General features: G+C 51.6%; 1 protein-coding gene across 3 annotated transcripts in view; it reads left to right on the top strand.

The window, feature by feature from the left end:
• The window catches only part of LOC141258683 (phospholipase ABHD3-like), a 28,162-nt gene extending 6,656 nt beyond the window's left edge, over positions 1-21,506 (top strand). For all 3 annotated transcript variants that reach the window (XM_073673678.1, XM_073673682.1, XM_073673681.1), the window contains exons 4-10: positions 2,377-2,559; positions 2,643-2,688; positions 2,758-2,870; positions 4,271-4,444; positions 12,750-12,798; positions 14,700-14,865; positions 18,806-21,506. In XM_073673678.1, coding sequence (XP_073529779.1) covers positions 2,377-2,559; positions 2,643-2,688; positions 2,758-2,870; positions 4,271-4,444; positions 12,750-12,798; positions 14,700-14,865; positions 18,806-19,005 — 931 coding nt within the window. In that variant the 3' untranslated portion in view covers positions 19,006-21,506. The remainder of the gene's footprint in view (positions 1-2,376; positions 2,560-2,642; positions 2,689-2,757; positions 2,871-4,270; positions 4,445-12,749; positions 12,799-14,699; positions 14,866-18,805) is intronic.
• The last annotated feature ends 1,313 nt before the right edge of the window (positions 21,507-22,819 follow it).

Here is a 22,819-nt window from a genome sequence, read left to right as displayed (position 1 = left end):
AGCTGGTCGTGCAGCGGTATGGTGGAGCGAGGACCCTGCCCGCGAGGGCTCACAGTCTACAGGGGATGGGTGAGGATACAGTAGGTGAGGGTAGAGCTGGTCGTACAGCGGTATGGTGGAGCGAGGACCCTGCCCGCGAGGGCTCACAATCTACAAGGGATGGGTGAGGATACAGTAGGTGGGGGTAGAGCTGGTCGTGCAGCTGTATGGTGGAGCGAGGACCCTGCCCGCGAGGGCTCACAATCTACAAGGGATGGGTGAGGATACAGTAGGTGGGGGTAGAGCTGGTCGTGCAGCTGTATGGTGGAGCGAGGACCCTGCCCGCGAGGGCTCACAGTCTACAGGGGATGGGTGAGGATACAGTAGGTGAGGGTAGAGCTGGTCGTGCAGCGGTATGGTGGAGCGAGGACCCTGCCCGCGAGGGCTCAGTCTACAGGGGATGGGTGAGGATACAGTAGGTGAGGGTAGAGCTGGTCGTGCAGCGGTATGGTGGAGCGAGGACCCTGCCCGCGAGGGCTCACAGTCTACAGGGGATGGGTGAGGATACAGTAGGTGAGGGTAGAGCTGGTCGTGCAGCGGTATGGTGGTGTGGTGGTTGCTGCAGGTTGTAGGTTTGCCGGAAGAGGTGGTCTTCAGGTTCTTTTTGAAAGTTTCCACGGTAGACGAGAGTCTGATGTGTTGGGGTACAGAGTTCTAGAGTAGGGGGGAAGCACGGGAGAAATCTTGTATGCGATTGTGGGAAGATAAGAGGGGAGTAGAGAAGGAGATCTTGTGAGGATCGGAGGTTGCGTGCGGGTATGTAACGGGAGACTAGGTCAGAGATATATGGAGGAGACAGGTTGTGGATGGCTTTGTATGCCATGGTTAGGGGTGAACTGGAGTCTCTGGGCAATGGGGAGCCAGTGAAGGGATTGACAGAGGGGAGAGGCGGGGGAATAGCGGGGGGACAGGTGGATTAGTCGGGCAGCAGAGTTTAGGATGGATTGGAGGGGTGCGAGAGTGGTAGATTGGAGTCCACAGAGCAGGAGGTTGCAGTAGTCGAGGCGGGAGATGATGAGGGTGCACTAGTGTTTTTGCAGATTCGTGGCTGAGGAATGTGCGGATCCAGGAGATATTTTTGAGTTGGAGTCGGCAGGAAGTGGAAAGGGCTTGGATATGTGGTGTGAAGGAGAGATCAGAGTCCAGGGTTTACCCCAAGGCAGCGAGCTTGAGGGACTGGGGAGAGTGGGCAGCCATTGACGTTGATAGATAGGTCAATTGGGGTGGGTCGAATGAGATGACGGAAAGATGATGAATTCTGTTTTGTCCATGTTAAGTTTTAGCAATCTGTTAGAGAAGAAGGATGAGATAGCAGACAAAATTGTGGGATTCTGGTTAGTAGGGAGGAGATATCGGGTCCAGAGAGGTAGATCTGTGTGTCATCAGCATAGAGAGGCCATGAGACTCTATGAGCTGTCCCAGGCCTAAGGTGTAGATGGAGAAGAGGAGAGGTCCTAGAACTGAACCTTGGGGGACACCGACAGATAGGGGGTGAGATGAGGTGGTGCGTGAGTGGGAGACGCTGAATGTCCGGTCTGTTAAGTATGAGAAGATCCAGGATAGGGCCAAGTCTGTGATGCCAAGAGATGAGAGAGTCTGTAGTAAGAGGGAATGGTCCACTGTGTCAAAGGCAGATGACAGGTCCAGGAGGAGGAGGACAGAGTAGTGTCGCTTGGATTTGGCGGTTAGTAGGTCGTTGGTGACTTTATTCAGGGCAGTTTCAGTAGAATGGTGCGGCCCGAAGCCAGATTGTAGGCGGTCGAAGAGGGAGCAGGAGGAGAGGTGGGAGGACAGCTCAGAATGGACGTGTTGTTCCAGTAGTTTTGAGGCATAGGGGAGAAGTGATATGGGGCGATAGCTAGACACGGAGGATGGGTCAAGGGAGGACTTTTTGAGGATGGGTGTGATCGAGGCATGTTTGAAGCATGAGGGAAAGATGTCAGTTGTTAGTGACAGGTTGAAAAGGTGGGTTAGGGTTGGAATGAGGATAGTGGTAAGGTTTGGGATGAGGTGGGATGGGATTGGGTCAAGTTCGCAGGTGGTGAGGTGTGACTTGGAGAGTAAAGAGGAGAGTTGATCTTCCGTAATGGTGGAGAAGCTGGTTTTGGAGGAGGAGGAGGATTGAGTAGGTGTGAGGAGGGGCTGGGGGAACTTTAGGCTAAAGCTTGATGTTATCAATCTTCTGCTTGAAGAATGTGGCAAAGTCTTTGGCTGAGATGAGAGGGAGGAGGCTCTGGGGGACGGAGGAGAGATTGTATGCTCCATTTTGTATCATATGATTGTATCCTCCATCTTATGTCCTCATCAATGCTGTCACCCTGTGGTTTTTCCATGCAGTGAGGTCATCGGCACTGATGATGACGGTCAGATATCCTTGGACTGGATAGACAATGATGAGAGTACCCACTTTCCAGATTCTGCCTCTCGCCCAACTATTATCCTACTGCCAGGCCTTACTGGAAACAGTCAACAGTCCTATATACTGTACCTGGTGAGCCAGGCCCGCAGCGATGGCTACAGGTGAGTAGTCACAGGATGATGTGGTGGTCGGGGAGGTGGACAGTCCAAGTCAAGTAACATGGCATCTCTGCACCCTCTCGCAGGTGTGTTGTGTTTAATAATCGCGGCTTTGGAGGGGAGAAGTTGCTGGTAAGTAGCCATCCTGTAGGACCCATATCGAGACCATGAATGGTCGTGACATCCTCCATCTCTCCATAGACACATCGCACTTTCTGTGCTTCCAACACAGAAGACCTTTCCAGGGTGGTCAGCCACGTCCACAGCTGCCTCCCTGCAGCTCCTCTGGTGGCTGTGGGGGTCTCAATGGGGGGGTAAGTAGCTCATCAAGTTTTCAGGCTGTGGAGATGTAAGGAACTGTACATTATCACAAGAACTCCACTGGTTCCAGGGCCCTCCAGTCACAACTAGATCTGCAGCAAATCTGAGATGTGGGTGTGACAAACAACACTGAGGGTGTGATGGACGCTGCATGGTGTCACCGGAAGGAAACGAGTAGGTCCTGACACTGCCATCCTGGTAGATACAGCCGGACTTTATTTACCAGGATAACCATGGGTGACTATAACTGCCCCTTACACTATCCTCCAGTCACAACCAAAGCAGATACTGACCCTGCTTCTGACCACAATAACACATACTGAACCTGCTCTTGACTGTCACAAGCTGTACTGACCCTGCTCCTGACATTCAGAACCAGTACCAAACCTGCTTCTGTCTATCATAACCTGTACTGAACCTGCTCCTGCCCATCATAACCTATACTGACCCTGCTCCTGACATTCAGAACCAGTACTAAACCTGCTCTTGACTGTTGCAAACTGTACTGAACCTGCTCCTGACATTCAGATCCAGTACTCACCCTGCTCCTGCCTCTCACAACCTGTACTGAACCCGCTCCTGCCTCTCGCAACCAGTACTGAACACGCTCCTAGCCATCACAAACTGTACTGACCCTGCTCCTGACCATCATATATTGTACTAAACCTGCTCCTGAACCATCATCATAACCCATACTGAACTCGCTCCGGACCAAAATAACCCATACTAAAGCTTCTCCTGACCAATATCGCCACTACTGAACCCACCCCTAACCAAAATAACCCGTACTGAACAAGCTTCTAACCATCATAACCTATACTGAATGTGCATTATAATCTGTCCTAACTAACCTGCACCGGCCCCGCTGCTGACCATCATATCCTGTACTGAACCCGCTCCTGACCATCAAAACTATACTGACCCCGGTCCAGAGTCCTGACCATCATATACTGTACTGACCCAGCTCCTGATCATCATAATTGTACTGACTCCGCTCCTGACCACGATAACTGTACTGACCGCGCATTACCGTCATAACCCATACTAACCCCGTTCCTGACCGTTTTTACCACTACTCACCCCTCATCTGACCCTCATCACCCATACTGACCCTGCTCCTAACCATAACTCGTACTAATCCAGCTCCTGACCATAACCCGTACTGACTCCACTCCCTTTTTACCTGTACTGACCCCGCTCCTGATCGTCATAACCTGTATTGACTCGGCTCTTGACCGTTATCACCAGTACTGACCCCACTCCTGACCCTCATAACCCGTACTGACCCCACTTCTGACCGTTGCCACCAGTACTGATCGCTCTTCTGACTGGCATAACCCGTACTGCGCCCACTCCTGAGTGTGATGGCCAACATCTTTTTCTTATTTTTTAGGATGCTGCTTTTAAATTATTTGGCTGCCACTGGTGATGGATCTCAGCTCTGTGCAGCTCTTGTCTTCTCCACTCTGTGGAATGTCTTTGTGTCCACCAGCTCCTTGGAGCAGCCACTAAACTACCGGTTATTCAATCGCTCGCTGGTTATTACTCTCCGGGATACAGTGAATAAGTAAGATACTGTATGTCTGAGCAGCAGTTCCTCCATCTTGTCCTCCCTACTTCCCTTTCCTCATTTCTCAGTGTCTCTCCATCGTGTCCTCAGCCCCTGGCCTCTCTTCTTCCCTTTCTTCATTTCTCAGCGTCTCTCCATCGTGTCCTCAGCCCCTGGCCTCTCTTCTTCCCTTTCCTCATTTCTCAGCGTCTCTCCATCGTGTCCTCAGCCCCTGGCCTCTCTTCTTCCCTTTCCTCATTTCTCAGCGTCTCTCCATCGTGTCCTCAGCCCCTGGCCTCTCTTCTTCCCTTTCCTCATTTCTCAGCGTCTCTCCATCGTGTCCTCAGCCCCTGGCCTCTCTTCTTCCCTTTCCTCATTTCTCAGCGTCTCTCCATCGTGTCCTCAGCCCCTGGCCTCTCTTCTTCCCTTTCCTCATTTCTCAGCGTCTCTCCATCGTGTCCTCTGCCCCTGGCCTCTCTTCTTCCCTTTCCTCATTTCTCAGCGTCTCTCCATCGTGTCCTCAGCCTCTGGCCTCTCTTCTTCCCTTTCCTCATTTCTCAGCGTCTCTCCATCGTGTCCTCTGCCTCTGGCCTCTCTTCTTCCCTTTCCTCATTTCTCAGTGTCTCTCCATCGTGTCCTCAGCCCCTGGCCTCTCTTCTTCCCTTTCTTCATTTCTCAGCGTCTCTCCATCGTGTCCTCAGCCCCTGGCCTCTCTTCTTCCCTTTCCTCATTTCTCAGCGTCTCTCCATCGTGTCCTCAGCCCCTGGCCTCTCTTCTTCCCTTTCCTCATTTCTCAGCGTCTCTCCATCGTGTCCTCAGCCCCTGGCCTCTCTTCTTCCCTTTCCTCATTTCTCAGCGTCTCTCCATCGTGTCCTCAGCCCCTGGCCTCTCTTCTTCCCTTTCCTCATTTCTCAGCGTCTCTCCATCGTGTCCTCAGCCCCTGGCCTCTCTTCTTCCCTTTCCTCATTTCTCAGCGTCTCTCCATCGTGTCCTCTGCCTCTGGCCTCTCTTCTTCCCTTTCCTCATTTCTCAGCGTCTCTCCATCGTGTCCTCTGCCTCTGGCCTCTCTTCTTCCCTTTCCTCATTTCTCAGCGTCTCTCCATCGTGTCCTCAGCCCCTGGCCTCTCTTCTTCCCTTTCCGCATTTCTCAGCGTCTCTCCATCGTGTCCTCTGCCTCTGGCCTCTCTTCTTCCCTTTCTTCATTTCTCAGCGTCTCTCCATCGTGTCCTCTGCCTCTGGCCTCTCTTCTTCCCTTTCCTCATTTCTCAGCGTCTCTCCATCGTGTCCTCTGCCTCTGGCCTCTCTTCTTCCCTTTCTTCATTTCTCAGCGTCTCTCCATCGTGTCCTCTGCCTCTGGCCTCTCTTCTTCCCTTTCTTCATTTCTCAGCGTCTCTCCATCGTGTCCTCTGCCTCTGGCCTCTCTTCTTCCCTTTCCTCATTTCTCAGTGTCTCTCCATCGTGTCCTCAGCCCCTGGCCTCTCTTCTTCCCTTTCCTCATTTCTCAGCATCTCTCTATCGTGTCCTCAGCCCCTGGCCTCTCTTCTTCCCTTTCCTCATTTCTCAGCGTCTCTCCATCGTGTCCTCTGCCCCTGGCCTCTCTTCTTCCCTTTCCTCATTTCTCAGCGTCTCTCCATCGTGTCCTCTGCCCCTGGCCTCTCTTCTTCCCTTTCCTCATTTCTCAGCGTCTCTCCATCGTGTCCCCAGCCCCTGGCCTCTCTTCTTCCCTTTCCTCATTTCTCAGCGTCTCTCCATCGTGTCCTCTGCCCCTGGCCTCTCTTCTTCCCTTTCCTCATTTCTCAGCGTCTCTCCATCGTGTCCTCAGCCTCTGGCCTCTCTTCTTCCCTTTCTTCATTTCTCAGCGTCTCTCCATCGTGTCCCCAGCCCCTGGCCTCTCTTCTTCCCTTTCCTCATTTCTCAGCGTCTCTCCATCGTGTCCTCTGCCCCTGGCCTCTCTTCTTCCCTTTCCTCATTTCTCAGCGTCTCTCCATCGTGTCCTCAGCCTCTGGCCTCTCTTCTTCCCTTTCCTCATTTCTCAGCGTCTCTCCATCGTGTCCTCTGCCTCTGGCCTCTCTTCTTCCCTTTCCTCATTTCTCAGCGTCTCTCCATCGTGTCCTCTGACTTTGGCCTCTCTTCTTCCCTTTCCTCATTTCTCAGCGTCTCTCCATCGTGTCCTCAGCCTCTGGCCTCTCTTCTTCCCTTTACTCATTTCTCAGTGTCTCTCCATCGTGTCCTCTGCCTCTGGCCTCTCTTCTTCCCTTTCTTCATTTCTCAGTGTCTCTCCATCGTGTCCTCAGCCTCTGGCCTCTCTTCTTCCCTTTCCTCATTTCTCAGCGTCTCTCCATCGTGTCCTCAGCCTCTGGCCTCTCTTCTTCCCTTTCCTCATTTCTCAGTGTCTCTCCATCGTGTCCTCAGCCTCTGGCCTCTCTTCTTCCCTTTCTTCATTTCTCAGTGTCTCTCCATCGTGTCCTCAGCCTCTGGCCTCTCTTCTTCCCTTTCCTCATTTCTCAGCGTCTCTCCATCGTGTCCTCAGCCTCTGGCCTCTCTTCTTCCCTTTCCTCATTTCTCAGCGTCTCTCCATCGTGTCCTCTGCCCCTGGCCTCTCTTCTTCCCTTTCCTCATTTCTCAGCGTCTCTCCATCGTGTCCTCAGCCCCTGGCCTCTCTTCTTCCCTTTCCTCATTTCTCAGCGTCTCTCCATCGTGTCCTCTGCCTCTGGCCTCTCTTCTTCCCTTTCCTCATTTCTCAGCGTCTCTCCATCGTGTCCTCTGCCTCTGGCCTCTCTTCTTCCCTTTCCTCATTTCTCAGCGTCTCTCCATCGTGTCCTCTGCCTCTGGCCTCTCTTCTTCCCTTTCCTCATTTCTCAGCGTCTCTCCATCGTGTCCTCAGCCTCTGGCCTCTCTTCTTCCCTTTCCTCATTTCTCAGCGTCTCTCCATCGTGTCCTCAGCCCCTGGCCTCTCTTCTTCCCTTTCCTCATTTCTCAGCGTCTCTCCATCGTGTCCTCTGCCTCTGGCCTCTCTTCTTCCCTTTCCTCATTTCTCAGCGTCTCTCCATCGTGTCCTCAGCCTCTGGCCTCTCTTCTTCCCTTTCCTCATTTCTCAGCGTCTCTCCATCGTGTCCTCAGCCCCTGGCCTCTCTTCTTCCCTTTCCTCATTTCTCAGCGTCTCTCCATCGTGTCCTCTGCCTCTGGCCTCTCTTCTTCCCTTTCCTCATTTCTCAGCGTCTCTCCATCGTGTCCTCTGCCTCTGGCCTCTCTTCTTCCCTTTCCTCATTTCTCAGCGTCTCTCCATCGTGTCCTCAGCCCCTGGCCTCTCTTCTTCCCTTTCCTCATTTCTCAGCGTCTCTCCATCGTGTCCTCTGCCTCTGGCCTCTCTTCTTCCCTTTCCTCATTTCTCAGCGTCTCTCCATCGTGTCCTCTGCCTCTGGCCTCTCTTCTTCCCTTTCCTCATTTCTCAGCGTCTCTCCATCGTGTCCTCTGCCTCTGGCCTCTCTTCTTCCCTTTCCTCATTTCTCAGCGTCTCTCCATCGTGTCCTCTGCCTCTGGCCTCTCTTCTTCCCTTTCCTCATTTCTCAGCGTCTCTCCATCGTGTCCTCTGCCTCTGGCCTCTCTTCTTCCCTTTCCTCATTTCTCAGCGTCTCTCCATCGTGTCCTCTGCCTCTGGCCTCTCTTCTTCCCTTTCCTCATTTCTCAGCGTCTCTCCATCGTGTCCTCAGCCTCTGGCCTCTCTTCTTCCCTTTCCTCATTTCTCAGCGTCTCTCCATCGTGTCCTCAGCCCCTGGCCTCTCTTCTTCCCTTTCCTCATTTCTCAGCGTCTCTCCATCGTGTCCTCTGCCTCTGGCCTCTCTTCTTCCCTTTCCTCATTTCTCAGCGTCTCTCCATCGTGTCCTCAGCCTCTGGCCTCTCTTCTTCCCTTTCCTCATTTCTCAGCGTCTCTCCATCGTGTCCTCAGCCCCTGGCCTCTCTTCTTCCCTTTCCTCATTTCTCAGCGTCTCTCCATCGTGTCCTCTGCCTCTGGCCTCTCTTCTTCCCTTTCCTCATTTCTCAGCGTCTCTCCATCGTGTCCTCTGCCTCTGGCCTCTCTTCTTCCCTTTCCTCATTTCTCAGCGTCTCTCCATCGTGTCCTCTGCCTCTGGCCTCTCTTCTTCCCTTTCCTCATTTCTCAGCGTCTCTCCATCGTGTCCTCTGCCTCTGGCCTCTCTTCTTCCCTTTCCTCATTTCTCAGCGTCTCTCCATCGTGTCCTCAGCCTCTGGCCTCTCTTCTTCCCTTTCCTCATTTCTCAGCGTCTCTCCATCGTGTCCTCAGCCCCTGGCCTCTCTTCTTCCCTTTCCTCATTTCTCAGCGTCTCTCCATCGTGTCCTCAGCCTCTGGCCTCTCTTCTTCCCTTTCTTCATTTCTCAGCGTCTCTCCATCGTGTCCTCTGCCTCTGGCCTCTCTTCTTCCCTTTCCTCATTTCTCAGCGTCTCTCCATCGTGTCCTCAGCCCCTGGCCTCTCTTCTTCCCTTTCCTCATTTCTCAGCGTCTCTCCATCGTGTCCTCTGCCTCTGGCCTCTCTTCTTCCCTTTCCTCATTTCTCAGCGTCTCTCCATCGTGTCCTCTGACTTTGGCCTCTCTTCTTCCCTTTCCTCATTTCTCAGCGTCTCTCCATCGTGTCCTCTGACTTTGGCCTCTCTTCTTCCCTTTCTTCATTTCTCAGCGTCTCTCCATCGTGTCCTCAGCCCCTGGCCTCTCTTCTTCCCTTTCCTCATTTCTCAGCGTCTCTCCATCGTGTCCTCAGCCCCTGGCCTCTCTTCTTCCCTTTCCTCATTTCTCAGCGTCTCTCCATCGTGTCCTCTGCCTCTGGCCTCTCTTCTTCCCTTTCCTCATTTCTCAGCGTCTCTCCATCGTGTCCTCTGCCTCTGGCCTCTCTTCTTCCCTTTCCTCATTTCTCAGTGTCTCTCCATCGTGTCCTCAGCCCCTGGCCTCTCTTCTTCCCTTTCCTCATTTCTCAGCGTCTCTCCATCGTGTCCTCTGCCTCTGGCCTCTCTTCTTCCCTTTCCTCATTTCTCAGTGTCTCTCCATCGTGTCCTCAGCCTCTGGCCTCTCTTCTTCCCTTTCCTCATTTCTCAGCGTCTCTCCATCGTGTCCTCTGCCTCTGGCCTCTCTTCTTCCCTTTCTTCATTTCTCAGCGTCTCTCCATCGTGTCCTCAGCCCCTGGCCTCTCTTCTTCCCTTTCCTCATTTCTCAGCGTCTCTCCATCGTGTCCTCAGCCCCTGGCCTCTCTTCTTCCCTTTCCTCATTTCTCAGCGTCTCTCCATCGTGTCCTCTGCCTCTGGCCTCTCTTCTTCCCTTTCCTCATTTCTCAGCGTCTCTCCATCGTGTCCTCTGCCCCTGGCCTCTCTTCTTCCCTTTCCTCATTTCTCAGCGTCTCTCCATCGTGTCCTCAGCCCCTGGCCTCTCTTCTTCCCTTTCCTCATTTCTCAGCGTCTCTCCATCGTGTCCTCTGCCTCTGGCCTCTCTTCTTCCCTTTCCTCATTTCTCAGCGTCTCTCCATCGTGTCCTCTGCCTCTGGCCTCTCTTCTTCCCTTTCTTCATTTCTCAGCGTCTCTCCATCGTGTCCTCTGCCTCTGGCCTCTCTTCTTCCCTTTCCTCATTTCTCAGCGTCTCTCCATCGTGTCCTCAGCCCCTGGCCTCTCTTCTTCCCTTTCCTCATTTCTCAGCGTCTCTCCATCGTGTCCTCTGCCTCTGGCCTCTCTTCTTCCCTTTCCTCATTTCTCAGCGTCTCTCCATCGTGTCCTCAGCCCCTGGCCTCTCTTCTTCCCTTTCCTCATTTCTCAGCGTCTCTCCATCGTGTCCTCAGCCCCTGGCCTCTCTTTTTTTCCCTTTCCTCATTTCTCAGCGTCTCTCCATCGTGTCCTCTGACTTTGGCCTCTCTTCTTCCCTTTCCTCATTTCTCAGCGTCTCTCCATCGTGTCCTCTGACTTTGGCCTCTCTTCTTCCCTTTCTTCATTTCTCAGCGTCTCTCCATCGTGTCCTCAGCCCCTGGCCTCTCTTCTTCCCTTTCCTCATTTCTCAGCGTCTCTCCATCGTGTCCTCAGCCCCTGGCCTCTCTTCTTCCCTTTCCTCATTTCTCAGCGTCTCTCCATCGTGTCCTCTGCCTCTGGCCTCTCTTCTTCCCTTTCCTCATTTCTCAGCGTCTCTCCATCGTGTCCTCAGCCTCTGGCCTCTCTTCTTCCCTTTCCTCATTTCTCAGTGTCTCTCCATCGTGTCCTCAGCCTCTGGCCTCTCTTCTTCCCTTTCCTCATTTCTCAGCGTCTCTCCATCGTGTCCTCTGCCTCTGGCCTCTCTTCTTCCCTTTCCTCATTTCTCAGCGTCTCTCCATCGTGTCCTCTGCCCCTGGCCTCTCTTCTTCCCTTTCCTCATTTCTCAGCGTCTCTCCATCGTGTCCTCTGCCCCTGGCCTCTCTTCTTCCCTTTCCTCATTTCTCAGCGTCTCTCCATCGTGTCCTCTGCCTCTGGCCTCTCTTCTTCCCTTTCCTCATTTCTCAGCGTCTCTCCATCGTGTCCTCTGCCTCTGGCCTCTCTTCTTCCCTTTCCTCATTTCTCAGCGTCTCTCCATCGTGTCCTCTGCCTCTGGCCTCTCTTCTTCCCTTTCCTCATTTCTCAGCGTCTCTCCATCGTGTCCTCTGCCTCTGGCCTCTCTTCTTCCCTTTCCTCATTTCTCAGCGTCTCTCCATCGTGTCCTCTGCCTCTGGCCTCTCTTCTTCCCTTTCCTCATTTCTCAGCGTCTCTCCATCGTGTCCTCAGCCTCTGGCCTCTCTTCTTCCCTTTCCTCATTTCTCAGCGTCTCTCCATCGTGTCCTCTGCCCTTAGCCTCTTTTCTTCCCATTTCTTAGCATCTCTCCATTGTGTTCTCAGGCCCTGACCTCTCTTCTTCCCTTTCCACACCTCTCAGCCTTTCTTTTCAACATGTCCATGGCCCTTTCTTTTTCCCCACTACTAAGCCTTTCCATCGTGTTTTTCCTTTCCTCATCTATCAGCGTCTCCATGATGTATTTGGCCCCTGGCATTGCGCTTTCCCTTTCCCCCACCTCTTAGCATCTCCATGATGTCTCCGGCCCCTGGCCTCTCTTTTTAACTTTCCCCCACACCTCTGTGTCTCCATCATGTCCTCGGCGCCTTTTCTTCCTTTTCTTCATTTCTCAGTGTGTCCATCATGCCCTTGGCCTCTCTTCTTCCCAGTCTCGCCATCGAGTCTTCTGGCCACTGGCTTCTCTTCTTGCCATTCCCCACCTCTCTGCCTTTCTCTTCATCATGCCCTTGGCTTTACTTTTTATCTTTCCCCTCCTCTCAGCCTCTTCATTGTGTCCTCAGCCCCTGGCCTCTCTTCTTCACTTTCCCCATCTCTCAGCGTCTCTCTATCATGTTCTCTGCCCTCTCTGCTTTCCTTGACCCACATCTCAGCGTCTCCATCGTGTCCTTGGCCCCTGGCTTTTCGTCTTCCATTTCCTCATCTCTTAGCGTCTCCATCGTGTCCTCGGGCCCCTGGCCTCTATCTTTCCCCACCTCTCAGCCTTTCTTTTCATCATGTCCTTCACCTTTTGTTTTTCCCTTTCCCCACCACTCAGCCTCTCCATCATGTCCTCAGCACCTGGCCTCTCTTCTTTCCTTTCCCCATCTCTCCATCTTGTCCTCTGCTTTCCTTTCCCCATCTCTCAGCGTCTCTATGATGTATTAGCCGCTGGCTTTTCTTTTCCCCCACCTCTCAGCATCTCCATCGTGTCCTCAGCCCCTGGCCTCTCTTGTTCCCTTTCCCCATCTTTCAGCATCTCTCCATCGTGTCCTCTACCCTCTCTTCTTTCCTTTCCCCATCTATCAGCATCTCCATGATGTATTTGGCCCCTGCATTGTTTTTTCCCTTTCTCCCACCTCTTAGCATCTCAATCATGTCCCCAGCCCTGGCCCCTCTTCTTCCCCTTCCCTCACCTCTCAGCGTCTTCATCATGTCCTCTGCCTCTTTCTTCCTTTTCCCCATTCCTGATCTCTCCATCATGTCCTTGGGCCACTGGACTCTCCTTTTCCCTCCTCTCAGCCTCTCTCTTCATCATGCTCTAGGCCTTTCCTTTTCCCTTTCCCCGCTTCTCAGCCTCTTCGCAGTTTCCTCAGCCGCTGGCCTCTCTTCTGCCCTTTCCCCATCTCTCAGCATCTCTCCAATGTGTCCTCTGCCACTGTCCCCTCATCTTCCCTTTCCCCACCTCTCAGCATCTCCATCGTGTCCTCGGCCCCTGGCCTTTCTTCTTCCCTTCAAACCACCCCACCCCCCTCACCTCAGGCATCTCTTGTTTTCTAGGTTCCGTGACATTATTGGAAAAGTCCTTGACGTGGACTATATCTTACAGGTGAGAAGCCTCCCATTATCAGAACGTTCTGGGTATCCTACCACTATCTGGTCGATACACCAGATGTCTCCACACCTGACGTGAAGGTCTCATTTCTTTACATTTAGGCTCAGGTTCCACAGTTTGCTGCCAGCATAGTGCAGGACTATGTTAATTAATAGGAGTTGTGGGTCTGGCATCCGCAGTTTGTCACTTTCTTGTGTGGCTGTAGGTGCGAATTTCATCCTTTGCAATGCGGCTCCCCAGCTCCTTCACAATGATGTTCGCAGTGGTAAATGCCGCTCTTCGAGGGCCACAGTTGAGATGTGAGAGCCGGGCCTTAGGAGATCCTTGTATCCTTCACTAATAGACAGTACCTTTACAGTTTCAGCCTGGCTCATCTCACAACAGTTTACACAAAATTTTGTAAAAATTACAAAATAATTGTAAATTTAAGAAAAAACTGTAGAGCGTCTGCAAATGTGAAACCTAACCCCAGTAACCTCATTATCTTCTCACTGTCCACTGCGGTGAGGGGAAACTATTCCTGCCATGTACAGTAGGGTTCAAAATAATAGCAATACAGTATCACTAACCAGATTATTCACTGTTTTTGGTATAAATTATATTACTTCATGTCAAACAATTTACAAGAAAGCAAAACCAGAGAGATGAGGAAGAAAGCAAAAGACTGCCATTCGAATGGATGGAAGCATAACCAAAATGGCAAAGGCTCAGCCAATGATCAGCTCCAGGATGATCACAGACAGTCTACAGTTACCTGTGAGGACTGTGACAGTTAGAAGATGCCTGTGTGAAGCTAATCTCTTAGCAAGAAGTCCCCGCAAAGTCCCACTGTTAAAAAAAAGACAAGTACTGAAGCGGATACAATTTGCAAAAGAACACATCAACTGGCCTAAAGAGAAATGGAGAAACATTTTGTGGACTGATGAAAGTAAAATTGTTCTTTTTGGGTCCAAGGGCCGCAGCCAGTTCATCAGATGACCCCCAAACTGTGCATTCAAGCCACAGTACCATCTGAAGACAGTGAAGCATGGTGGAAGCATCATAAGGGCATGTTTCTCTTATTATGGTGCCGGACCTATTTACCGCATACCAGGGATCATGGATCAGTTTGGATATATTAAAATACTTGAAGAGGTCATGTTGCCTTACGCTTAAGAGGATATGCCCTTGAAATGAGTGTTTCAACAAGACAACGACCCAGTAAACGAGCAAAATCTTGGTTCCAGTCCAACAAAATTGAGGTTATGGAGAGGCCAGCCCAATCCCCGGACGTTAATCCAATAGAATACTTGTGGGGTGACATCAAAAATGCCGTTTATGAGGAAAAGCAACAAATGCCAAGAAATTGTGGGATGTAGTGAAAGCATCCTGGGCTGGAATAACAGCTGACAGAAGTTGGTTGACTCTATGCAACATAGATGTGAAGCAGTTCTAAAAAACGGTGGACAACAACTAAATATTAGGTTAGTGATTCACAGGATGCTAAATCCTAAAAAAAGAGACATATTGTGAGATTGTAAAGACAAACACAGACACTGCTGTTTATTAGAACAGAACAATGTTATTTTTTTGTTATTTTCTGTAAAGTAGTTATCAACATTTCTCTTCATGTTTAGAAAACAGTCTGCAATGTTCCCAGTGCTGGAAATAAAGTATAAAGATTTTGTGCTTCACTCATGTTTTTGAACACACTGCTATTATTGTGAACACTACTGTATATAATCTGGGCTCCCAGAGCAGGTTGTGTAGATAGACTGTATCATGAAAGCATGCAACACAGACTGTAAAGGAATCAGGTGGGAGAAGGAGAGCGATGTCCCGCTGAGGAGCCACAATCTGGAGTAGAGTCCTACAGTGATCTTCTCTCCTTCATCAATGTTCTGGTTTTGTTTCAGTCTCGCTCCATCCGGGAGTTTGATGAGCGTTACACATCCGTCGTGTTTGGTTACAGCTCATGTGATGAGTATTACCGCAATGCAAGCCCCCACAACAAGCTGCAGAAGATCAAGACGCCTGTGCTGTGCCTCAACGCTGCAGATGACCCCTTCTCTCCAAGTGAAGGTGAGTCATAAAGCGGACCGAGATGCGAGAGACCCCAGAACACATGGGAAGAGTCTTTCATATTAGATTCTAATGTGGGGGCCCTCTTTAGGTCTGAGTCTGTATCCTGGAGCAAATTGTATACTGTGGGCCTCTTTAGATGTGTCCAGAGTCCGGAGCTGATTGTATAGTGAAGGCATCTTTAGATCTTGGTCTGGACCCTAGATCAGTGTATAATCGGGGCCTCTTTAGGTCTGGGTCTGGAGTAGATGGTATAGGGAGGGCCTCTTCAGGTCTTGGTCAGGATCCTAGATCAGTGTATAATCGGGGCCTCTTTAGGTCTGGATCTGGAGTAGATGGTATAGGGTGGGCCTCTTCAGGTCTTGGTCTGGACCCTAGATCAGTGTATAATCGGGGCCTCTTTAGGTCTAGGTCTGGAGTAGATGGTATAGGGAGGGCCTCTTCAGGTCTTGGTCAGGATCCTAGATCAGTGTATAATCGGGGCCTCTTTAGGTCTGGGTCTGGAGTAGATGGTATAGGGTGGGCCTCTTCAGGTCTTGGTCTGGATCCTAGATCCGTGTATAATCGGGGCCTCTTTAGGTCTGGATCTGGAGTAGATGGTATAGGGTGGGCCTCTTCAGGTCTTGGTCTGGACCCTAGATCAGTGTATAATCGGGGCCTCTTTAGGTCTAGGTCTGGAGTAGATGGTATAGGGTGGGCCTCTTCAGGTCTTGGTCTGGACCCTAGATCAGTGTATAATCGGGGCCTCTTTAGGTCTGGGTCTGGAGTAAATGGTATAGGGAGGGCCTCTTCAGGTCTTGGTCTGGATCCTAGATCAGTGTATAATCAGGGCCTCTTTAGGTCTGGATCTGGAGTAGATGGTATAGGGAGGGCCTCTTCAGGTCTTGGTCTGGATCCCAGATCAGTGTATAATCGGGGCATCTTCAGGTCTTGGTCTGGATCCCAGATCAGTGTATAATCGGGGCCTCTTTAGGTCTGGGTCTGGAGTAGATGGTATAGGGAGGGCCTCTTCAGGTCTTGGTCTGGATCCTAGATCAGTGTATAATCAGGGCCTCTTTAGGTCTGGGTCTGGAGTAGATGGTATAGGGAGGGCCTCTTCAGGTCTTGGTCAGGATCCTAGATCAGTGTATAATCGGGGCCTCTTTAGGTCTGGATCTGGAGTAGATGGTATAGGGTGGGCCTCTTCAGGTCTTGGTCTGGACCCTAGATCAGTGTATAATCGGGGCCTCTTTAGGTCTAGGTCTGGAGTAGATGGTATAGGGTGGGCCTCTTCAGGTCTTGGTCTGGACCCTAGATCAGTGTATAATCGGGGCCTCTTTAGGTCTAGGTCTGGAGTAGATGGTATAGGGTGGGCCTCTTCAGGTCTTGGTCTGGACCCTAGATCAGTGTATAATCGGGGCCTCTTTAGGTCTGGGTCTGGAGTAAATGGTATAGGGAGGGCCTCTTCAGGTCTTGGTCTGGATCCTAGATCAGTGTATAATCAGGGCCTCTTTAGGTCTGGATCTGGAGTAGATGGTATAGGGAGGGCCTCTTCAGGTCTTGGTCTGGATCCCAGATCAGTGTATAATCGGGGCATCTTCAGGTCTTGGTCTGGATCCCAGATCAGTGTATAATCGGGGCCTCTTTAGGTCTGGGTCTGGAGTAGATGGTATAGGGAGGGCCTCTTCAGGTCTTGGTCTGGATCCTAGATCAGTGTATAATCAGGGCCTCTTTAGGTCTGGGTCTGGAGTAGATGGTATAGAGAGGGCCTCTTCAGGTCTTGGTCAGGATCCTAGATCAGTGTATAATCGGGGCCTCTTTAGGTCTGGGTCTGGAGTAGATGGTATAGGGTGGGCCTCTTCAGGTCTTGGTCTGGATCCTAGATCAGTGTATAATCGGGGCCTCTTTAGGTCTGGATCTGGAGTAGATGGTATAGGGTGGGCCTCTTCAGGTCTTGGTCTGGACCCTAGATCAGTGTATAATCGGGGCCTCTTTAGGTCTAGGTCTGGAGTAGATGGTATAGGGAGGGCCTCTTCAGGTCTTGGTCAGGATCCTAGATCAGTGTATAATCGGGGCCTCTTTAGGTCTGGGTCTGGAGTAGATGGTATAGGGTGGGCCTCTTCAGGTCTTGGTCTGGATCCTAGATCCGTGTATAATCGGGGCCTCTTTAGGTCTGGATCTGGAGTAGATGGTATAGGGTGGGCCTCTTCAGGTCTTGGTCTGGACCCTAGATCAGTGTATAATCGGGGCCTCTTTAGGTCTAGGTCTGGAGTAGATGGTATAGGGTGGGCCTCTTCAGGTCTTGGTCTGGACCCTAGATCAGTGTATAATCGGGGCCTCTTTAGGTCTAGGTCTGGAGTAGATGGTATAGGGTGGGCCTCTTCAGGTCTTGGTCTGGACCCTAGATCAGTGTATAATCGGGGCCTCTTTAGGTCTGGGTCTGGAGTAAATGGTATAGGGAGGGCCTCTTCAGGTCTTGGTCTGGATCCTAGATCAGTGTATAATCAGGGCCTCTTTAGGTCTGGATCTGGAGTAGATGGTATAGGGAGCGCCTCTTCAGGTCTTGGTCTGGATCCCAGATCAGTGTATAATCGGGGCATCTTCAGGTCTTGGTCTGGATCCCAGATCAGTGTATAATCGGGGCCTCTTTAGGTCTGGGTCTGGAGTAGATGGTATAGGGGAGGGCCTCTTCAGGTCTTGGTCTGGATCCTAGATCAGTGTATAATCAGGGCCTCTTTAGGTCTGGGTCTGGAGTAGATGGTATAGGGTGGGCCTCTTCAGGTCTTGGTCTGGATCCTAGATCCGTGTATAATCGGGGCCTCTTTAGGTCTGGATCTGGAGTAGATGGTATAGGGTGGGCCTCTTCAGGTCTTGGTCTGGACCCTAGATCAGTGTATAATCGGGGCCTCTTTAGGTCTAGGTCTGGAGTAGATGGTATAGGGTGGGCCTCTTCAGGTCTTGGTCTGGACCCTAGATCAGTGTATAATCGGGGCCTCTTTAGGTCTAGGTCTGGAGTAGATGGTATAGGGTGGGCCTCTTCAGGTCTTGGTCTGGACCCTAGATCAGTGTATAATCGGGGCCTCTTTAGGTCTGGGTCTGGAGTAAATGGTATAGGGAGGGCCTCTTCAGGTCTTGGTCTGGATCCTAGATCAGTGTATAATCAGGGCCTCTTTAGGTCTGGATCTGGAGTAGATGGTATAGGGAGGGCCTCTTCAGGTCTTGGTCTGGATCCCAGATCAGTGTATAATCGGGGCATCTTCAGGTCTTGGTCTGGATCCCAGATCAGTGTATAATCGGGGCCTCTTTAGGTCTGGGTCTGGAGTAGATGGTATAGGGGAGGGCCTCTTCAGGTCTTGGTCTGGATCCTAGATCAGTGTATAATCAGGGCCTCTTTAGGTCTGGGTCTGGAGTAGATGGTATAGGGTGGGCCTCTTCAGGTCTTGGTCTGGACCCTAGATCAGTGTATAATCGGGGCCTCTTTAGGTCTGGGTCTGGAGTAGATGGTATAGGGAGGGCCTCTTCAGGTCTTGGTCTGGATCCTAGATCAGTGTATAATCAGGGCCTCTTTAGGTCTCGGTCTGGGGTATATGGTATAGGGAGGGCCTCTTCAGGTCTTGGTCTGGACCCTAGATCAGTGTATAATCAGGGCCTCTTTAGGTCTGGATCTGGAGTAGATGGTATAGGGAGGGCCTCTTCAGGTCTTGGTCTGGACCCTAGATCAGTGTATAATCGGGGCCTCTTTAGGTCTGGATCTGGAGTAGATGGTATAGGGAGGGCCTCTTCAGGTCTTGGTCTGGATCCCAGATCAGTATATAATCGGGGCCTCTTTAGGTCTGGATCTGGAGTAGATGGTATAGGGAGGGCCTCTTCAGGTCTTGGCCTGGGTCCTAGATCGGTGTATAATCGGGGCCTCTTTTGATATACTGTAGTCATTTCTCCAATCTCTTTCCTCTTGTGATAGCTCTCCCCATGGATGAAGCCTCCTCCCATCCTTACGTGGCTCTGCTGGTTCCGGCTCACGGTGGTCACATTGGCTTCCTAGAAGGTCTCTTTCCGCATCACCAGCGATACATGAATCGTGTTTTTTCACAGTTTGTGGGCGCTGCACTACTCCAACAGGAAGAGCTCAGGAACATTACCGGGAAAGGACTCAAAAACTAATCCTAGACAGGAACTCTTCTAATAAATACCTCAGTAAATAGAAAAGCATCGTCCAGCACCAACCACGAAGCCTGAGACCCAGACCTGCAATGACCCACCCAGCTGCTCCGGGCACAGCAGGCGCCTTCAGTGTTTTCAATCACAATTTGTCAGGGGGGGGGGGGGGGAGACTTTAAGGACAGAAGACTTCTGTCAGCAACTGTATAAAGGGTACTCGTTCCACAAATACCACAGTCTGCATCCCCTCAGGATTTACCAGGAACAACTCTCTGACTGTAGTCTTCCTTCTCCATGTAGAAGGATCCATTCATGGACTGAATATACAGAGGAGTTAACCTAATGAATCTACCCAGGTCACCAGCACTACCTCATTAGTCAGCAGGGGATATCAGCGTGACTACGCCCCGCGGGGCTCCACCCCATCCTGTGTAGTCCTCACATGGTAATGGCTACACCCCATCCTGTGTAGTCCTCGCATGGTAATGGCTCCACCCCATCCTGTGTAGTCCTCACATGGTAATGGCTACACCCCATCCTGTGTAGTCCTCGCATGGTAATGGCTCCACCCCATCCTGTGTAGTCCTCACATGGTAATGCCTCCACCCCATCCTGTGTAGTCCTCGCATGGTAATGCCTCCACCCCATCCTGTGTAGTCCTCGCATGGTAATGGCTACACCTCATCCTGTGTAGTCCTCGCATGGTAATGGCTACACCTCATCCTGTGTAGTCCTCGCATGGTAATGGCTCCACCCCATCCTGTGTAGCCCTCGCATGGTAATAGCTCCACCCCATCCTGTGTAGCCCTCGCATGGTAATGGCTACACCCCATCCTGTGTAGCCCTCGCATGGTAATGGCTACACCCCATCCTGTGTAGCCCTCGCATGGTAATGGCTCCACCCCATCCTGTGTAGCCCTCGCATGGTAATGGCTCCACCCCATCCTGTGTAGCCCTCGCATGGTAATGGCTCCACCCCATCCTGTGTAGCCCTCGCATGGTAATGGCTACACGCCATCCTGTGTAGCCCTCGCATGGTAATGGCTACACGCCATCCTGTGTAGCCCTCGCATGGTAATGCCTCCACCCCATCCTGTGTAGCCCTCGCATGGTAATGGCTCCACCCCATCCTGTGTAGCCCTCGCATGGTAATGGCTCCACCCCATCCTGTGTAGCCCTCGCATGGTAATGGCTCCACCCCATCCTGTGTAGCCCTCGCATGGTAATGGCTCCACCCCATCCTGTGTAGCCCTCGCATGGTAATGGCTCCACCCCATCCTGTGTAGCCCTCGCATGGTAATGGCTCCACCCCATCCTGTGTAGCCCTCGCATGGTAATGGCTACACGCCATCCTGTGTAGTCCTCGCATGGTAATGCCTCCACCCCATCCTGTGTAGCCCTCGCATGGTAATGGCTACACGCCATCCTGTGTAGCCCTCGCATGGTAATGGCTCCACCCCATCCTGTGTAGCCCTCGCATGGTAATGGCTCCACCCCATCCTGTGTAGCCCTCGCATGGTAATGGCTCCACCCCATCCTGTGTAGCCCTCGCATGGTAATGGCTCCACCCCATCCTGTGTAGCCCTCGCATGGTAATGGCTCCACCCCATCCTGTGTAGCCCTCGCATGGTAATGGCTACACCCCATCCTGTGTAGCCCTCGCATGGTAATGGCTACACCCCATCCTGTGTAGCCCTCGCATGGTAATGGCTCCACCCCATCCTGTGTAGCCCTCGCATGGTAATGGCTCCACCCCATCCTGTGTAGCCCTCGCATGGTAATGGCTCCACCCCATCCTGTGTAGCCCTCGCATGGTAATGGCTCCACGCCATCCTGTGTAGCCCTCGCATGGTAATGGCTCCACGCCATCCTGTGTAGCCCTCGCATGGTAATGCCTCCACCCCATCCTGTGTAGCCCTCGCATGGTAATGGCTCCACCCCATCCTGTGTAGCCCTCGCATGGTAATGGCTCCACCCCATCCTGTGTAGCCCTCGCATGGTAATGGCTCCACCCCATCCTGTGTAGCCCTCGCATGGTAATGGCTCCACCCCATCCTGTGTAGCCCTCGCATGGTAATGGCTACACGCCATCCTGTGTAGTCCTCGCATGGTAATGCCTCCACCCCATCCTGTGTAGCCCTCGCATGGTAATGGCTACACGCCATCCTGTGTAGCCCTCGCATGGTAATGGCTCCACCCCATCCTGTGTAGCCCTCACATGGTAATGCCTCCACGCCGTCCTGTGTAGCCCTCACATGGTAATGGCTCCACCATCTGACCACTACAGTCGTAGAGGGACGGTGACAATTATAATTTTTTGCCTCTTTACACCACACAGAATGTTTAACAGATAGGAACGAGGTGCAGACTTTGTGCTAATATATGGGAACACCAGAAATCTTACATTACTGTAACAAAATACCTGAGGAAGACATTTTATTTGTCGAAACGCGTTGTATGTACATGTTTGTTGGAGAAATAATAAAGATCCATATAGGATAATACTATAGCTTGTACTTACAAGTTATTCGGGAGCGCAAATAGCCTGGAGGAAATCTTTTTGGACATTGCTATGAAGGAAATTTCCACCATCTCAGACACTGACATACAGAAATATTCCTTTTGTTTGGATCTGGAGTTTCCTTCCGTGAGCAGCTTTGGCTTCACTCCAGCCGCCGTAACTTGCTCCTTGTTTGTGGTTTTTTGTCTTCTTGATCAGTTGGGTTGAAGTCACTGGAGGATAGTTCATGTCTTGGCTTTCACTTTATCATTGTCCGCTACTGAAATGGTTGTCTCATCAGTTCATGTGCCCCTCTACAAATTTAGGATGTATCTTGCTGCCTCTATCCAGGGTCTGTTGTACAATAACCACCAGAGACTCCACTGGCACCATAACCATGTGGCCGGCCACCATGCGAGGGTTGACGTGCCACCACCGCTCATGAGCCATTGGTCCTCCAGACTGTTCCTGTTGTCCTGTAACTGGAGTTTTGCCTCCTCTCTTTTCTTATGAGCTCACCACATAGCATTGTTATATAAACCCTCGGGGTTCACATTGATGAAGGCCGATTTGGCTGCCACGTGTTTGTTAGAGCCATAATTTAGCTTTAAGAACACAAACCGGACCATAAAGTCACATGCAACCTAAATTATGGTCTATGGTGGCAAAGTCACGCGAGACTGCAACCTAAAACATCCAGGTTTGGATTTGTCCGTCACAATGTGACATTGTGATCTTCGTCCCGCGTGACCACTGCTGGGTGCAGTCTCCACTATAGTCGCAGCGATTGTGCTGTACTGAGGCTAAACTATTGACTCTGTTGTCACCGTGTAGACGCTCTCGAACCGACAGTAATTGGTTTACGGGCGCTGACGGTAAACCACTAGTCACATCCTTGAATATTGGGTCTCAACCAGAACCGTGATCTCAGCACCAGCCCAGAAGACGAGGCTCACCTGCATGAGCCGACACCAAACCCTCAGGTCTTTCTCTCAGTCCAGGTCTCGACTTCCGGGTCATTTACAGACAAATTAACAAAAGTAACTGAGGAAACGTGGCCGTCCGGTCCCGGCCTGAGCTGCGCCTGTGGCCAAAGCGTCACAGTTCGGTCTTTCTGCTTCGGTTTGGACAGAGAGAATGTAGATTGTGAATATTGTTTAATAAAATGAGATTAAATTCTGCATTTTTAGTCCTGGTCTCCAGCTGCTTCTACCGAAACCTAAACGTACACAGCCAGTGCTGCGCTCCCTCATCACATCCACAGCCAGTGTTGCGCTCCCTCATCACATCCACAGCCAGTGCTGCGCTCCCTCATCA

Source organism: Phyllobates terribilis, unplaced genomic scaffold (assembly GCF_046119375.1).
Source record: "Phyllobates terribilis strain yellow unplaced genomic scaffold, ASM4611937v1 Scaffold_3__8_contigs__length_932513732, whole genome shotgun sequence".
In the NCBI taxonomy this organism is placed as follows: Eukaryota; Metazoa; Chordata; class Amphibia; order Anura; family Dendrobatidae; genus Phyllobates; species Phyllobates terribilis.
The sequence above is the reverse complement of the archived record's forward strand: the minus strand, read 5'-3'. Positions and strand labels throughout refer to the sequence as shown.